General features: G+C 32.2%; 2 protein-coding genes across 2 annotated transcripts; both read right to left on the bottom strand.

Moving 5' to 3' along the window:
- Positions 1–516: 516 nt before the first annotated feature.
- Positions 517–5282, bottom strand: LOC133699925 (ubiquitin-like modifier-activating enzyme atg7). The gene is made up of 14 exons (XM_062123444.1): positions 4811–5282; positions 4340–4557; positions 3894–4085; positions 3738–3792; positions 3558–3652; positions 3203–3389; positions 2988–3093; positions 2766–2910; positions 2533–2691; positions 2188–2376; positions 1811–1990; positions 1612–1727; positions 1331–1493; positions 517–775 (listed from the first exon to the last, which is right to left on the bottom strand). The coding sequence occupies exons 1-14, from the start codon at positions 4971–4973 to the stop codon at positions 599–601; spliced, it is 2145 nt and encodes a 714-aa protein (XP_061979428.1). The 5' UTR covers positions 4974–5282; the 3' UTR covers positions 517–598.
- A 4807-nt stretch (positions 5283–10089) lies between these two features.
- LOC133698401 (transcription factor bHLH106-like) lies at positions 10090–14328 on the bottom strand. The gene is made up of 2 exons (XM_062121303.1): positions 13313–14328; positions 10090–11013 (listed from the first exon to the last, which is right to left on the bottom strand). Exons 1-2 carry the CDS (start codon positions 13622–13624, stop codon positions 10531–10533), a joined length of 795 nt encoding a protein of 264 aa, XP_061977287.1. The 5' UTR covers positions 13625–14328; the 3' UTR covers positions 10090–10530.
- Positions 14329–17650: the final 3322 nt, after the last annotated feature.

The raw sequence follows: 17650 nt of genomic DNA, 5'->3' as shown, positions 1-17650 counted from the left end.
TGATTTAAAATACTTTTCGCTTAGAAATGCATCAAAATAATATATATTTTTTATTTTTTTAAAATTATTTTTAAGATTAACACATCAAAATAATCTAAAAACATATAAAAATTAATATAAAAAAAACAATCTAAAATCTAAGAGAACAAAATTTCAACCGTATTTTCAAACAAACTCTTCAACATGCTGAGTTCAAACACTTTAAAAAAAAAACACAACACTCCAAATCTTCACAGAACTCAGGAGGACAATTAAAATGAGCCTAGTTCTTGCCTTCTCACATCATCTACTTAACTGAAAAAAAATCGTGTGTGTGTGTGTGTGTATAATTGAGTTCAAACTTCAAAGTCACATGTACCAGATTCCTTTAAGCCTTAGAACACAACCAGCTCCTTCGTCAACTCAAACCAGTAGGTTGTTTTTTTTTTTGGTTGCTCGTGGGCATCAGCATTTATGTCGTTAATTAACAAGCAGTATTTCATGCTGGTGATCTTGATCTCTGAGGTAGATCAAACATAATGGAGAAGAAAAGAATGTCACTGATTTGCTTTCATTTGTACAATTGATATGAGAACAATTAGAAAATGTGGAAAGATAATTATATTTCAACACAATCATCTTCATCAAAGTCATCTGTCTCATCATCCCAGTCCAATTTAAACGAGTTAGCCGACTCCTTCAATTCTGTGAGTCCGGTGAGATCCTCCAAATAAGTAGGATGATTAATTGCTTGAAGCAGGAATTCGATTCCTTTTTTCCGATATTCTGATACAACCTGAGCATATTGTTTAATCACAAGTTAAATTGCAGTTATAATGTAATAAAAGAACTAGAGAACAAAGAACAACAAATGAAGAACATGTCGACTGCAAAAGAAAGGATATATATATATTGCAACTGTCATCCCAAATTTGATTGAAGGTATATGCGTATGTATGCTATCTTTTCTGCAGCTCCTAAAAGAAACTCTGTCAATGATCAGTCTCAATAGCAAAGTGCCTCTAAAAGGACCAAGGGAGGCCACATGAGCTGCAAACAAACACTTAAAATTAAGGGGTTCAGGCTAAGAAAACCCTATATGAAGAGAAGATAAGTTAAGAAAAGGGAATTTAGGGGGGGGGGGGGGGGGGGGTGGGGTCAGAAAGGCATCTGGTGAAACCCTATTCTTAAATTCCCTAATTGTTTGGACTGCCTAAGCAACAAGAGCATTATCATCTTATTTACCCACTAAACTGCCACTTGTATGAACACTAGAAGTAAGATTCTAAGAGATGATGAAGCAGGCACGTGAAATTAATTGAAAAATCTTCTTGTATCAACAAAAACTTACAGTGCTGCAACAAGCAGTGCAACTATTAGAGGAGTGGCCTACAAGGGTCATTTGCGAAAAATGAAAGAGAGAACCCCGAATCTGGTGGGGCAATATACCAAGAGGTGGCTCACTGCCACCACTGCTACTAGTGGAGTTTGTGATATCACCTTCAGCAAACATCCTGTTCACAAATGAAAGCAAAAGAAATGGAATTTCTTAATAAATTCTTAATATGAGGATGCCATAGACATAAATATTTGTAGACTACGAGCTTCATTGACATAGTTTTCCAGACTTACCCATTAGGATGATGCAAGATGCTGACAAAAAGCTCTACAGCAAGAGATGAAGCAATAGGAGCAAGCCCTGGACGTGTAACAGTGCACTGTTGGTCTAAAGTTCGATTGGCAGTTGACTGCACAAAGAGAACATGAATTAATTCTGACCTTGATTAAAAAACAATTAATACATCAGATCAATTGCATTCTAGTAAATTACATCTGTAGGTGCAACCACATCATTGCAGAAGTAACAGCCCAGTCTCTTCCCTCCTTTGTCAGTTTGAGCAAGGTTTTCCATATCAACAGATGAAGTGTTAGCATGAGCAGAGCTAAAAGGACCAGGGCCATGCCGCATTACCAAGAAGCTATCAAACCCAAGAGCTGCAGTTATAGTAATCTGCAGAAGGACAATTGAATAAATAAATAAATAAAGAAAAGCAAACATCCATATGAATTAATAATAGATGGCCAATCCAATGAGTTGAAATCAAGTTAATTGATCCTCCAGATCAATTCAACATAAGCTTGGTGAAAGAAAAGACTGAAAACATCACAAGAACTGTACTAGGTACACAGATCAGATTAAGAAGACACCTTGTTAGCACTTGCACATAGAAGGGTTGGGAGCCATCGGCTCTCTCTTGTATCAGTCAACAAAAAAACTGCATCATGGGAATCAACCAGATCATACAGACGGCTACAATCATCAACCACACTCTTCTCTTCTTGGTTAGTCACTGGATGACCAGGCATTGGTATAGCCATCACTTCACCCTTTGCTTCCTGAGGAAAAAAAAGGAAAACAAGAGATGAACTATTAGCAAGGATTAATGTTCATGATGAGAAAAAAATGAAAAAGAAAGAAAAGAAAAGAAAAGGATCAACATTCATTTTGAGCTAAGCCTTATGTACATAGCTATTAAAAGTAAAATTAATTACCACAGCTGGAAAAATACGCTTCAAGCTTTTAGCGGCTGCCAAGGCTTTAAAATCACCTCCATCGAGGCAGTCATCCAATGTGTACAGGGACTGCCTCAATGGATTAGACATAGCCACTCTTCCATTGTCAAGTAGTGTAATTTTTCGGACACCCCAAGCCTGCAATATACATAATCTTTGAGAACCAACATATAGACTGTCAACAATAAATTGAATCTCCATATCACACTCACCATAAGCATGCGAGCAACCTGGCATCCAAGCGTGCCCGCTCCTATGAGAAGACACTTCACAGAAGATAACTCATCTAAGTTAAGGGATGGCAAGGCACGCCATCTCATTAGTTTTAAATTCAAATCTGCAGCAGATACGGCCAACCTGTAAAGAACATTTGAAATGATAAGATAAATGGGGTGATACTACCATGAACAAGGAGGAGAAATGGGGACAAATACCTAGTTGGGTCCATGGATGTAGCAAGGTTAATACATCTGGATACGTATTTATTTTTGTTTTTTTCCCATCCAACTGCATTAGGTACAAGTTGACGATCATTCAATCCTGAAAACAAATATTTCTTGCAAGTTAGAGATTCACCATATATGCATGCTGTAGGAAGTCAAAACAGCAATTGGACTAGAGCTGTGTTAGCCAATTTCAGCTGGTCTACCTTGTGGAGCTGTTATTAAGGCTTCAATGACAAGGGAAGACTCCATATCCATAAAACCACGACTCTCTCTGTAGCATAAAAAGTGGACACTCTTCAGATTCCATCTTGAAGAAATCAGTGCTAGGAAGTTGCGAAGAGGCCAACCAGGATCTTTTTCATGACATGGGTCATAAAAACCAAATAGCACCTGATGATAGCAGGCAAATTAGCTTTAAGAAAGAGGCATTTGCATTTACAATCACATCTCATTACTTTACCCCAGGAGCATATAAACAGATAAATATACGAGAATTGCCCTATTTATAGATACATGATATTCATTTTTCCAAGGAACTGGAAGAGTTTGGAGATGGACCTTTTGATTATCAGCCTGGCAGGCTTCCCAATCCTTTAGATGCCTGACAGTAGCATGGGAATTGGAAGCAATACTGATAAAAAAGAATGGAACATCTGCAGCAGATTTGCATGATCAAGGAGTTAAGGTTATCTCATTGACCAAATGACATGTGAACTGAAAGAAATGAGATGATTTTACCTGCGGTTAAGCTTGAGTTACGCCAGTCATTACAAGCCACAGATACAGATTTTACCTACACATTACACATATCATTTTAGTATTGCTAAACAGATAAATGACAGCTATTATAATGGATTACTACTGAATTCCCAACAGTTATCATATTATATGCACCTCTTCTGAGGTGAACCATTCTGAAGCACGCTTTGATTCAACCAATGTCGCAGGAGGATCAAGCACCAAGGCAGGGAAAGCAAACCAGTAATGAAAGCTCCATTTTTTTAGGTCTGCGAAGGATATAAGAAGGAACCTTGAAAGCACCGCACTGTCCTCCACTGCTCTCCCATTATGAATGTCTTCCCAAATCTAGTTATTCACAAAACAGAATTTTCATGTGACATCTTTATCTCAAGAAATCATCACATATTCTTTCACAAAATGGAAATCACTGATGGGAGATGGCCATGTTTACAGTTCACGAATTAGACCAATTTGAACTAAATACCCTCTTCACTTGAACAAACAAGCAGTTAAATCACATTTTCTCTCAACTTACAATAAAGTCAATTCATCACTGCAATGCTAAAATTGCTCATCCAAGATCAATCTGAATGAAATACCTTGTTTGCTTCCTCCTTTAGCAAGCTCTTTTTATCCAGGGCATGGAAGGCCTCCAATGTATTTGTATTGTAAAGAGTCCCGGGTACAGGGCATCTATTCCTGTTACCGCGACTAATTGCTGGCATTGAAGACTGGTCATTTTCATCAGTCGGCAAAGATTCAGCGAGAAGTCTCAGGTGATTGGATACTTGAGAATGTGAGCAAGGCGCATAAAACCCTGAAACAAGACCAGTCCAAATCCTAGTTTACATGAATAAAGATCGTCTGTATCAACATATGACTAGTCACAAAATCCACACCTGCCTCCTATTCAAAATCCAGCCTCTTAACTGTTAACTCCTTTTCTTTTTTCAAAAAGCTTGATTAATATAGTTTCAATACATGATTACACATCAATCAATTTCGGAGTTCTCATTATTAACAATTTGAATGCTTAAAGAAAACCCAAAAGAATTAAAAAAAGATATTACCGGTGATGGGTATAGGAGAATCATCGATGCCATATTTGTTGAGCTTCAAAGAAGACAATCTGTGCCAGAAACCTTCGTCAGCTAAGCTATTAAAGGGTACGAATTGGAGGATAGTAGAAGATGAAGATCCACATCCACTCCCACTCTTTTCCTCTCGAGCCATAACGCACTCTTCTACCTTTCAATGCTGATTAAGATTTGACAGATTGATTGATTGTAAGCAAACTCTTTATGTTTATATATTCTTCAACTTGTTTGTTGAACACTTCGACACAAAGAGAAAAGCAGCCTTCCTGACTTTGAGAGTGTTTTCGCTTTTGGTTTTTAATTAAAGTAATTCAAAAACATCATGGAGACAAGGCAACAAGCGAATAACGAAGAAGAAGAAGGAATTTGTTTCAGTTCGTGTTTGGAATTGAAACTGGATCTTCCGCGACAAGAGAAATCCTTTTCCCTTCTGTTTTTAGACTTTCACTTCATTAATATTTTCTCAATTATTATTTAGTTCTTCCTGTTCTTTATCTAGTCCTTGTTTGTCTGAACACATCATAAGTTAGTCCCTTTAGCGGAGGTCACTGTTAACTCTTTTTCAAAATTTCCAAACTAAACCACTTCTTAAACCTGTTTTTTTCTGGTAAGTTGGAGATTCGGCTAAGAATCAAGGGTACAATTAGATTGTAAGTTGTTTTTGGGTGCATAATTAAATTGTAAATGATAACTAATTACATAAGACTTATTTAACCATGAATATAAAACTACAGGGATTAAATAATTATTTCAATAAACATAGAAGGGCTAAATAAATATTTACTCTTCTTTTTAGTATTTACTGTTCCACGTCGGGTCTGATAACATATTATGAAATCGAGAATGCGGGTAACTGGGTAAGGTTTTTTTAAAATGTTTTTTATTTTAAAATATATTAAAATAATATTTTTTTAATTTTAAAGATTTATTTTTTATATCTATAAATTCAAATAATCCAAAAATAATAATAATTATTATTTTTATTTTTTTAAATATAATCAAACATAGAAACAAACAAATAAGTTGTAATTTGCTGTTCACTACAAATTCCAGACCTGCAAACTAGGTCCGACCCATCCTGTTTTTTTTTTTTTTCAAAAAAAAAAGAATTCTTTGCTTTTAACAAAACATTCTCGTTGTTTGCTTTTTTATTTTCATTGATATTTATTATAGTTATTTATTCAAGCAAATGTGTTTACCACATCCCATTCGGCAAAAATAGGTGACCCAAACCACCGATAACAATGCAACAAGAATTAGGGGATGACTATTCAGTTGCGTGTGCGCCACTGCCGGGATTTTTTTTTTTTTTTTGATAATGCCTTTATACTTAACTAGTTTTGTGGGTCAACAGAGTGACTCATTGATTAATTTTTTTTTAACAGTATAGTTATTAAACTCCATCCCCCAGCTAAAATGCTAGATTATTGATTACACGAATTAATCTAAATCAACTTAAATTAATTCAGAAAAAATTTAAAAAAAATATTTAAAATTTTAATATTTTATATAAAAAAATTTAAAAAACAATTCATATAAATATAATCTATATATATTGTAAATAATAAAGTTTAAAATATTATTTCAAAAGTTTTTTTTATCTCATATTGAAAAAATACTATGTTATCATTTTAAGTTGAAGTATTTAAATCAAAAAAGTTTTTTTATCCTACATTGAAAAATCATAATTTTTTTCTTGTGAACATAAAGTATATATACTAAAGGATTTCAAATCTCACATTGAAAAAATAATTTTTTTCATATGAACACAAAATATTTATACTAAAAGGTTTCAAATTTCATATTGAAAAAATAAAATATTCTTCTAGTATTTATATAATAAACTTTGAAAGGTAACCAACAAAAAAATATGGAAAAAAGGGTCTCTGGCTAGGAAAAAAAACACATTTGAAAAAAAAAACCTAGTCTCTACCAGGTTTTGTTAGATCGCTAGGGTCACAAGTAGACTTGGCAGGTCAATCGGGTTTGACTATTTTTTTGCTCTTGTCGGTCTTTTATTTTACCCCGATTGGTCTAGCCACTCTATCCCGGGTTAACCCGTCGGATCAATCCAGGTTTAATAACTATGGTTTCTAGATTAGATTGAGTTTCTTAATAAATTAAATAGAAATTGATACAATGTGGCCCATCCAACTTGGTGAGTGCATGTACAAGTTGATTGATTTGGCTAAACCCGGTCAGACTTTTTTCAAAAAACAAAAAACAATGTTGATTCAATGATTTTTCTGTAAGAAATAGAAGAAAAATTAAATGATGAATTCCACAACCCATGATTTAAGTCATGCTCCTGATAGGGTTTCACTACTTTGTTTTTCTAGAATCTATTTTTATTTAATTAAATAATTATAAAACTAGAAATTTTTATAAAATACTAAATATAAAATTATCAAAGAAAAATATATTTTTTCATCAAATTTGTCTTTTCCTATTCATGTAAATTTTTTGTTTTGTTTTGAAAATAAAAATTATTTTTTATAACCAAAAGAGTTCATTGAATAAAAGAGAACAATTATCAAAAACAAATTCCAAAAACCTATAATGATTTGAAATAAAAAGGAAAAAAATATATTTTGAATAAAAAACTTAAAAAATTGTTTACACATTCTTTTTAACTTCTGACAATTTTTTTTATAAAAAGAATTGTTTTTTAAACAAAAACTCATTATAATCATGAAAGCAATCTTCCATTATCAATCATCTCTCCAAAATTATCTTAAAAAATGAGAACAAAAAATTATATCAAAATCATAATTAAAAAAATTATATTTTATTCTTATTCAATATTAATGAACAAATTATTTTAAAAATTCTATATGTCTAGGTAACATATAATTATTCATAAAAAAATCAATAAAATCATCATAGAAAACTCATAATTCAAAAAAAAAATGATATGATTTTTTATTAAGAGCATATTTTTTTTAATAAAAAACATCAACAACTTAAATAAAGATTTGTTAAAATTTTCAAACATTTTTTATATGTAGGAAAAATGTATTTTTTTTCAATCTAAAATTTATTTTCTTATTAATGCGTAACTTTATTGTTTTAAAAAAATCAAGATTTTTAATCGTAAATATTTCTTTTTAAATAAAAACTTATAATGATCTAAAAAGCACATTTAAAAACAATATTAACATAATATCTCATTATTTTGTATGGGATTGAAGGAAAAAGTTGATAAATATTATGTAATCTTATAAAAAAATTAAAAATATATATTTTTATTGAATATTCATGGGCAATTTGTTTTTTACATATTAGGCACAATATAACCGAAAAAAAATTGTTAACATTCCCATAAAAAATATAATATTATTTAAAAATTATATATATAAAAAATAATAACATGAATATCATGTTAAGTATTTTTTTTATATAATAAAATTCATTCAAAATTAAAAACAAATTTGAAAAAAAATAGAAAGGGATCAGGCACTTGAACCAAATAAATTAAGCCCACGTGTATGGCCCAACATGTTTTCCACTTTTTTAATTAAAAAAAAATATATGATTAGTTGTCTGCTATGATTAATGACATGTTATTTGTTTGCTCAAATTTTACCCGTTAAAAAGATGCCTAAAAAATTGGACTAGGGTTATTTGGACCCAAAAACTAATTCTCAAATTATTGTTAATTATCTAAAACACCTGATAAATATTTTTGAAATTTTAATAAATCAAATTCTCAACTCAAAACAAATATATAATTAAAATAAAAAAAATATTTCTCAATATTTATCTATATTTTCCGCTGATGTAAAAGCTAAAAAAAATACATCAAAGACACTTTTTTTTGTCAAGAGAAAGAAATTAATATTAAATTTAGCTTTTTAATTCTTGAAATATGGTCAATCGATTACATTCTCTTTCCTTTATTATTTTTCAATGGCTCTCTTTTCTCATAAATCTAGTGACTAAAATATAAAACAAATATATTGTAGGAATGAAATGTCAAAATCTCAATAAACAAGATGAAAAAAAAAACTTTGGTGACTAAAATTTTAAAATCTACACCTCATGAACAATTAAAAAAAGCAGGTTTTTTTCATTTTATTTTAGTCTCAAATTTAGTTCTTTTGGTTTCAATTTGTTTTAAGAGATAAAATTAAAATATATTTTTTCAATAAAATTGAAAAACAAATGTTGTGGACTAGAGTAGAAAATACAAGGAAAAAATAATGAAAACCCTAATCCAATTTAAAGTGCTTTATGTGGGGAGCTATAGTATTTTCCCTACCTGTTTTAGATTATTTTTTTATATATAATTATACCAGCTGGATATTCACCTCCATTTATCCAAATGGTCGTGTGTATAGAGGAACTTTTGCCTTTACAGAGGTGGAGGTATAGAATGGGAGACGAGCTAAAATACTCAGTTTTTGGATGCAAAGGCAGAGAGGGTATACTCCAACCAATAGAGTGTCATATTCAAATTAATATATAATTTATATTTTTAATTTTTAATATATATATAAAATAAGTTGTATAGTTTTTTTTTTCATTTAAAAAAACTACTTCTATAAATTTTGTTTGATAAATATACAATTTGTTTTCATAATCTATGTATTTTATTTAATAAAAACTGGATATGAAGAAATTTTACGTGGATCTGTACGTATTGCAAGTCCACCTTCAATAAACGCGGGTATGGAGTATCGAAATCGATCTCCATTGTAAATATTATATAGATGGATATGGAGCTTAAGAGTTCTCCATAAAACTAAAGGTGGAGGAGGGTACATATCTCTATCAAGAAGTACTAACTATATATATATATATATATATATATATATATATATATATATATATATATATATATATATTAGGATAATAATCAATTTTTATATCTTTCATTATTTGTATTTCATATGTTTGAGTATTTAGCTACTCCATTCTTTTCATCAAATAAACAAATGATATGTCTGAAAATTAGTACTGATCATGTAGCTTTATCTGTGCTGGATGCATCCTTAATTTCCATTTGAAAGATTTGGTTTGCAATGTCCTTTACTACAATGATGTTTGGATTTTTTGTTAAAACATTTTTAATTTTTTTTTTGAATTTTTTGTTTTAATTTTATATTATTTTTTAATATTTTTAAATAATTTTGCTAATATTAAAAATAAATTTTAAAAATTAATAAACAAAAAAAAACTTAGCACGGCAATAATCTCACAAAGTTGCTTTGCGCCTAGCTAATTGCAATTCACAGTTATGCAATTTCAGATGCCAGCAAACAAAAAAGAGGTATTATTCAAACCCAGACCTGATATATGTTTACATTACACAAGACAGTTATGATTAGAGTTTTAAGTCTTACAAAGGAACACCCATGCTTACAAATACTAATTAAGATTATACCACCTCGTCAACGCAAAGGCTAGTGTAAACCTAGCACGGCTAGTCCCAGGTAAGGGAAGCCTGGTTGTGGTGGCCAATGGGAGCTATTAATTGTAAATATCAACAAAAAAGAAAGAAAAAAGAGATGATACCAACTCTCATAATACTCTTGGCAGAAGCATCCTAGGCTTCAATCGTGTAAAATATGTATTGCTATCAGAAAGTCTTCCACATTTTGCACACCTCTCAAACACAAACAGATAACACTTCCCAGAAGAGATACGGGCATGAACATCAACACCACCACCAACAACAAGATTTTTGGTTCTTAAGAAGACGAGCTCGAGGAATCAAAGAAAGTCACCCTCCTTTTCTTGTTTGGAAGTGTTGTCCTTGGTGAGTATTCTAGTGAGGCAGAACCTTTCTCCAAGACAGATGTTAGGGCATGGTGAATAGATTTTGTAAGAAGCTGCATTGCCTCTGCATCATCTACAGCATTCTTATTTCTGTTGCTGGTGAATACAAACTCATTCTTTAACCGGCTTCCCAAGGTTGATATTTCTGCGTTCACCATTTTCAAAGGAAGTGCATCAACAGCTTGTCTTATATCGGATAGAAGCTCAGGTCGATAGTCACAACAGATAGATGCCTTGAAGTACAACGTTCCTTCTTTAGTTCCATCAAAATATGTCTCAACTTTTACTTCGTCATCAGGTGTTGGAATAAGAAGGCCTTTACAGGATTCCAAGGCATTCCTTTTGAGTTCTTTGACTTGGCTAATGACTGCTGCAAGCAACGTGGCTTTGTCCATCTACAATTATCATTTAAACACAAAGATACAAGTCAGAACCGATAATGGGAATTGCCACGATCATTAATTAAGTTACATGGGCTTAAGACGAAATAAAAGCGAAACTACGATCGCAGCCAACAGCATGCTTATTCTAGCAGTGACATACCAGCAAGATATGCCTTCATATTTCAATGTTACCTGCAAAAGTAATTTGGTTAATTAAGAAAAATCAATGATTCATTCAGCTACTACTTTGATTTTAATCGAAGTTTATAGGCTAAGCTAACTCCCTCCAAAACTTTCAGTGGAAAACAGTTTGAAAAAGGCCAATAAAGATGAGGTAAATAAATGAATATTTTTTTTGACTTAGTCAATATTTGCAACTTCACATAAGAAAATGACAGAAAATACACAATGAGAAGGACAATGACCGAAAGAAATCCTATAATACTTAATGTTGTCAATTTCGAAGCTTGAGAATTTTAAATATAGCGTCTTTCTTGTCCCAGACGTCTATTTCATGTTGGCATTTCCGACCTTGATATTAAATCATATGTATTATATGATCGAGATAAATTATCATATTCAGCAGCTAATAAAGAAAAAAAACTTAAGCCATCACACATATGAATACTCAAAAAAACATCATGGTGGGACCATGATACAGGACCTGGCATATTGTCCCACCATCCGATTAATATTATCATTTATCAACTCCTAGTTCATATATATTTGTGTGTGTGTGTGTGTGTGTGTGTGTTTGTCTGAGGGCGTATCCTGCCGACAGTTGGTTTGACTCTGCTATATATTAATCTTATTTTCTAGAATCAATATGTGGTTTGTTTCTTCTTGTTAAAATACTAGAAGATCATCAAATAAGGGAACGATAAATTAGGACCAGGGGGAGGTTCCAAGCCATCAGTAAACTAGAATTTATCTCCTTTAATATCCCGTAGCCAGAGCTCATAAGTTGGCTTCACAATCTCAAGCCTGGCATTATTGAAGAACACCACACAACTAGCTGATTCAACTAGAACTATGGACATTATAATGTAATGATGCATTTAGAAAATACATGTTATTCATCCCTCTAGTAACTTGTAGGTCACCATGTTAAGATTAGAGAAAATGTTCTTATTCTTTTGATGAATGGGGGATTAAAGAAAATGTTATAAATTCTATTTTATTAAAAAGTATCCAAGGATGAGAAGCAAGGGTTGCAACCATTACTAATTAACCATACCCCTTCCAATGCATTATCTAAGTATTTAATCTCAACCTCCATATTTTTTATTTTTGATGACAGATTAAAGATCCCTAGTTGACTTTGTTTACAAAAAATATGCAGTTGACTACTCTGAGAAATAAAATCTAGATGATGTGCCATAAACCGAAGTTAGCTACTCTTTGTAATATGAAAGTAAAAGGTATGATAGCACCATATAAAGGTCTATAACACATTGATGAAATCCCTTGAGCTTCATAAGGCAAGATGAAACAGCGAGCAAACAACACAAGTACGGATCCTTCTGGTTTATTAGAACATAATATGTCTCTCTAATTCAAGCTTTATCAGGAGCAATGAAACTTGTCAAGATTATAACTGCTGTTTCAGTACTTCATGCTTATATATTGCTTAAATTTAGAGTTTATCATCCATGATATTGAATTGTCCTTTTCTTTTAGCTGTTTTCTAAAACAGTGTCAAAGTTTTTCTACAATCTGGCTTGAGCCTTGGTTTAGTTGCTCTGCAAATAGAGGGAAAATTAAAGTGAAGTTTTGAGTCCAATTTTTTACATTTTCCTGGTTTCTGGACAAGTCAGAATTTTCATTAAATAGGCCAAACTAATTTGGTTTTTTAACGTTACTATAAGATTGAGGTCCTGAGGTGTTTCTTTCTACTGGTATTTTATTTCTTTTCCGATGCCATAAGATTGCTTCCTCCCCGATCAATTATCATGCCTTAAAAATTACTCTATTTAATCCTTAGATTTCATCATGTCCTAACTTCTGTCAGCAACCAGGTATTATATCTTGACCAATCAGGAATTATATCTTTCAATCCATCAATGATACAAAGTCAGGAACACCAGCAAAAATCCCTCTAATTAAACTAATCAAGTAGTCTTCATGTTACCTCCTATTAACCAGTTTTCAGAATCAATTCTGGTAAAAGTTAATAAACTTGCTACAACAATCAAGGGAATGATTTAGAATTAAGCAGCACTGTGTAATCATATTAAGACAATTGATCTTGACCAACGAATTTTCTTTTGACAAAAACTAACAAATTAAGGAAGGAAACACATATGCTAACCTTTTCAGTGCAGGGCACAAGACCGCGAAGAGTATCAAGATGGGCATTGATCCTCTCCCTCCTCCTCCTCTCGGCCTCGCTATGGCTCTTCAAAGCTGCCAAAGCCTTGGCCTCAGATATCCCCTTATTCCCAACTCTTGCAGGTGCCTTTACTAGCTCTCCCATTTCAGCATCCAACACCAAAGTTTGAGAAACCATTGGCCTACCTTGCAAAACATCACTAAAACCCTCTAAACTACGCGGAAACGGATCAAACGTGTTCATATAACCGGACCCAGATGAAGAGTTAGAGTTAAAACAGAAGTCAAACATTGTAAAAAGAAGCAAGTTCTTGAATTTTGAAAAATATGCTTATGTTGTACTATATGTTTCGTCTACGAGCCAAAAGTGCAGAAGAGTAGGCCTGGAGGTCGAGTTGTTGGAGCAAACCAGAAAGAAAGCATTTGGAGAGGAAAGTTTTGTTGTTTAACAGCTTTGTTGGTGAGTCTTGATGTTGTTTTAGCTATGATCATGAATTCCATAACGGAAAAGGGACACTTTTGGGTTTGAAAGGACATCGAAATATGTTAACAAAAAAAAATCCACATTTTCTTCTTGATACTCTTGAAGCGCATTATTTATTTGCTATACGTGTTACTTTCTTTGGAAACTGGAGCTTAATTTGTCTGAGAGAGAGAGAGAGAGAGAGAGAATCTTGAAAGAGTGAGTCTTCAAAGTTTTCTGGGATTTCAATGAATATACAGGGAGAGAAAGGGACAAAGATCCTCAAAGGAAATGGAGTTCACAGGCATGGTTTTTCTTGGAATGGAGAGAGAGGTGAAACAAATGGACGCAACCCCAGAGTTGAGACTTGGAGTTGTGCAGTCTTGGAAGCAGTATAAATGGGGACTGCCCTGGCTGTGCAGGCTTCATTTTTTTCAACTCGTAAAATATTGCTCGGAAGTTGAGAGGTCAAAAGGGCTAAACCAAACACAGTTTTGGAGCATCTGCTGATCTAAACGCTGAGCAAGAGTCCAAATTATTGGATAAATAAACGATTTGAAAACTTGTGTTTTGGAAGCTTTGGAAGGGGTAACCGGTGTAAAGGACACCGCATCGAATGTGTCTTTTTTGATATTTTGTCCATTGTTTGATTAGAAGAGTCAAAACAAATCAGCCCATCCTTTTAAACTATGAAATCTTCAAACTTCTAATCTTTATTTCACAATTTTATTAGTGTCATTCAGTTTATTAATGCTATAAAAGTTGACTTTTAAAGTATTTTTTGGTTTAAAAATATATTAAAATAATATATTTTTTTAAAATATTATTTTTAATATTATCACATCAAAATAATTCAAAATATAAAATAATATTTTGTAGTTAAAAAAATTAAAAATCCTCAAAAGAATGATTAAACTATAATGTCAAACACCACCAAAAATCAACTGAGCAGGTGTTTGATATTTTATAGTGTAGGGTATTTTTTAAAAAATATTTTATACTTAAAAATATATTAGAATATTTTTTTTATATCAACCAATCAAAATCATTAAGAAACACTAAATTTATTATTTTTTCTAAACAAATAAACTTTTTAAAAATTAAAAACAAAAAACAAAAACTACCTCACACATTATTAAGTGAACTCTACATTTTTTAGGATAAGATATTTTTTAAAAAATATATAACTTCAACCGCTGATAGTGAATTATTCATGAAAATTTCAATATGATAGTATTTAATTATTATATGCATTTGTATTTCCCTGGCATCTAACTTCAACCACTTTGCTCAAACCTGTTCTTTTACTGCCGCAATTCCATCCAATCACCATGGGATTTGGTAAATGGTCAATTTTATTTGTAAGTTTCTGAAAATTTTCCATTTTTTCGACAATAATCCCAAATATATTAATTTTACAACTGGATCTGATTTTTAAGGTGTTTATCTAATTTATTGGCTATTTTTCATAGTTTAAGGTGGTTGTTTGATTTTGTTTTTCTTTTATATCATTCTGTCTTTTTGTGGGTCTTTGTGCTGCAATGAAAGTTTTATACAATGGTTAATAAATTAGTTTTCAGAACTTTTGTAAGAAAAAAAAAGTATCAAATGGAAGATCAAAATAAAAAAATTATTCGTGAATTATATAAAAAAAGTATGTCAGCTATCTGTACATTTATTATTCATGAAAATTATAGATCAAATAAGTAAAATCTCATTCTATATTTTTTTAGTTCTCTTAATGTGCTATATAAATTTGGTTCATTCTTTATTTGAAATAATACTCTTATATATTAGTTGGCTTTAGATCTGAACTAGCTTTGATACATACGCTTCACTGCGAGCCCAATTTAATATATTTTTTTATGTAAAAAATGATGCTTAAATATTAAAATGAAATAAAAAAGAATATAAAAAAAGATCATGATAAACTTGTAACAACACTAATTAGGGTTAAGCAAACATAAGATATATTATCAAATTTACGACCCAGATCATATGACTAGAATAACCTGATAAAAAAATTATAAAGTCTTCTTTTCTAAAAAAAATATGTTAACTTCTTAAATCTATAACCCGAGTCTTTAAACTTGAATCATCCAATCTGGAAAAAATATGAAGTTTAATTCTCAATTAGTTAAATATCAAAGAATAAAATCGAATAAATTTTTTAATTATACAAGTAGATTTTAAAAAATAAAAATTCAAAGAATAAGGATTAAAATTATTATCACTATTATTATTAATTATTATTATTAAAATATTACTACTACTACTATCATCACAATTATTGCTAGCATTATCATTAGTAGTAGTAGTAGTCTCGTCGAAATTTCCAACCCCATGCGACAGCCTAGTCCCACTAGACTCAACCCCTTTGCTCACTGATTTACTCGTATTTGCCTACAACTAGTTTGTCCCACAAACTCAAGAGGTTACCCACCCACACTCTTTCAACGTTGTAAACAAGCGAAATACACAAATGAATATGAACAAAAGCAAGCACACTTATTACAGGAACCAATCTCAACCTTTATTAGTCTCGTCAACAAAGGATATATACAAGTTCATCCGTGTGTGCGCTCTGCACAAGTGTTCTGCTTCTAGAACATTGTATGCTACAAACGTTATATACAACCTATTACAAGGGAAATAACATGAAAGATTACAATAAAATTGTCCCCTAAGACACGAACCATGTTTTGTTGGTTTTTCCTGCTGATAACCGCCGAGAAATTGCCCCTAATTGTTGCTTCTTCCCTAGTCAGCTGTCCCGCCACCCAACAAGTCAGTTGTCCCTTCTGCCAACTCCCACACTGCCAGAATAGGTGTCCACATGTCTTAGATTGTTCATCATCCAAGTCCACAATCTCATCAGCCTATTGCACCAATATTTCAATGCTGTCGAATTGCTAGACATACACTGTTGCCAAATCCGCTAATGCCTATACATGCTACCACTACTGATGCATGCCGCCATAAGTGTTTACATAAAGTCTTGGACTATTCATTGTCCAGACTTGTTGTCAGCCCCTATTATCGATTTTATCAATGCTACCAATGTCATCAATGTTGTCGTTCGTATCAGTGCTGCCGATTTAGACACTGTCTCATTATGTCATTCCAACACTATTTCGTCAAGTCGTGGACAATCCATCATCAGCCCTTGCTGCCGATTCTATTAATGCTATTGATTTCATCGACATTGTCCCATTATGTCAACCCAGCATTGTTTTTGTCAGCATACCTATGACGAATTTAACCCCATTACAAACCTCCTCCACCAGAAGAAGTCAACGTCCTCGTTGAACCAAACCTGAAGCACCTCTGCATTAAGTCTATCCACTGTCACAATTCAAGGTTTCCCATACATAACCTCTCGATTCTGCCTGTATTCACATCTAAAATACTGTTCATTGATTATGCGATGCCAAACTGACCTTCCTATCGTCAACTCATTTTCGAACCAAGCTATGATTAATGTCTTCTTTATGGTCCTATTTGTTTCCTAAAATAGTCAAATAAACTTTGAGTCCAACCCAAAGCATTGAGATCAATCCTATCAATCTCGTCTGACCAAAGACAAAGTTATACCTCTCCGCAATTACATAACCGCCATGTCTTCCAGAATTCATATGCGACTTCTCCAAGCCACACACAAGTTGTTCTCATTACCTTAGCAATCCTATATGCCAAGTTCGTTCACCCAGAAGCTGTCTTCATGAAGTTTAAATGCTTCCCACAACATCCTAAAGATTCTATCCTCTCTATGAATAACACCATATAGAACCCATCTTGAAGAATTGAATGAACCCCATAAATTCACCAAATCTCCCAACATGGATATGTAACCTG

The sequence above is a fragment of the Populus nigra genome, chromosome 7 (genome assembly GCF_951802175.1).
Source record: "Populus nigra chromosome 7, ddPopNigr1.1, whole genome shotgun sequence".
In the NCBI taxonomy this organism is placed as follows: Eukaryota; Viridiplantae; Streptophyta; class Magnoliopsida; order Malpighiales; family Salicaceae; genus Populus; species Populus nigra.
This window is presented reverse-complemented; position numbering and strand designations above follow the sequence as displayed.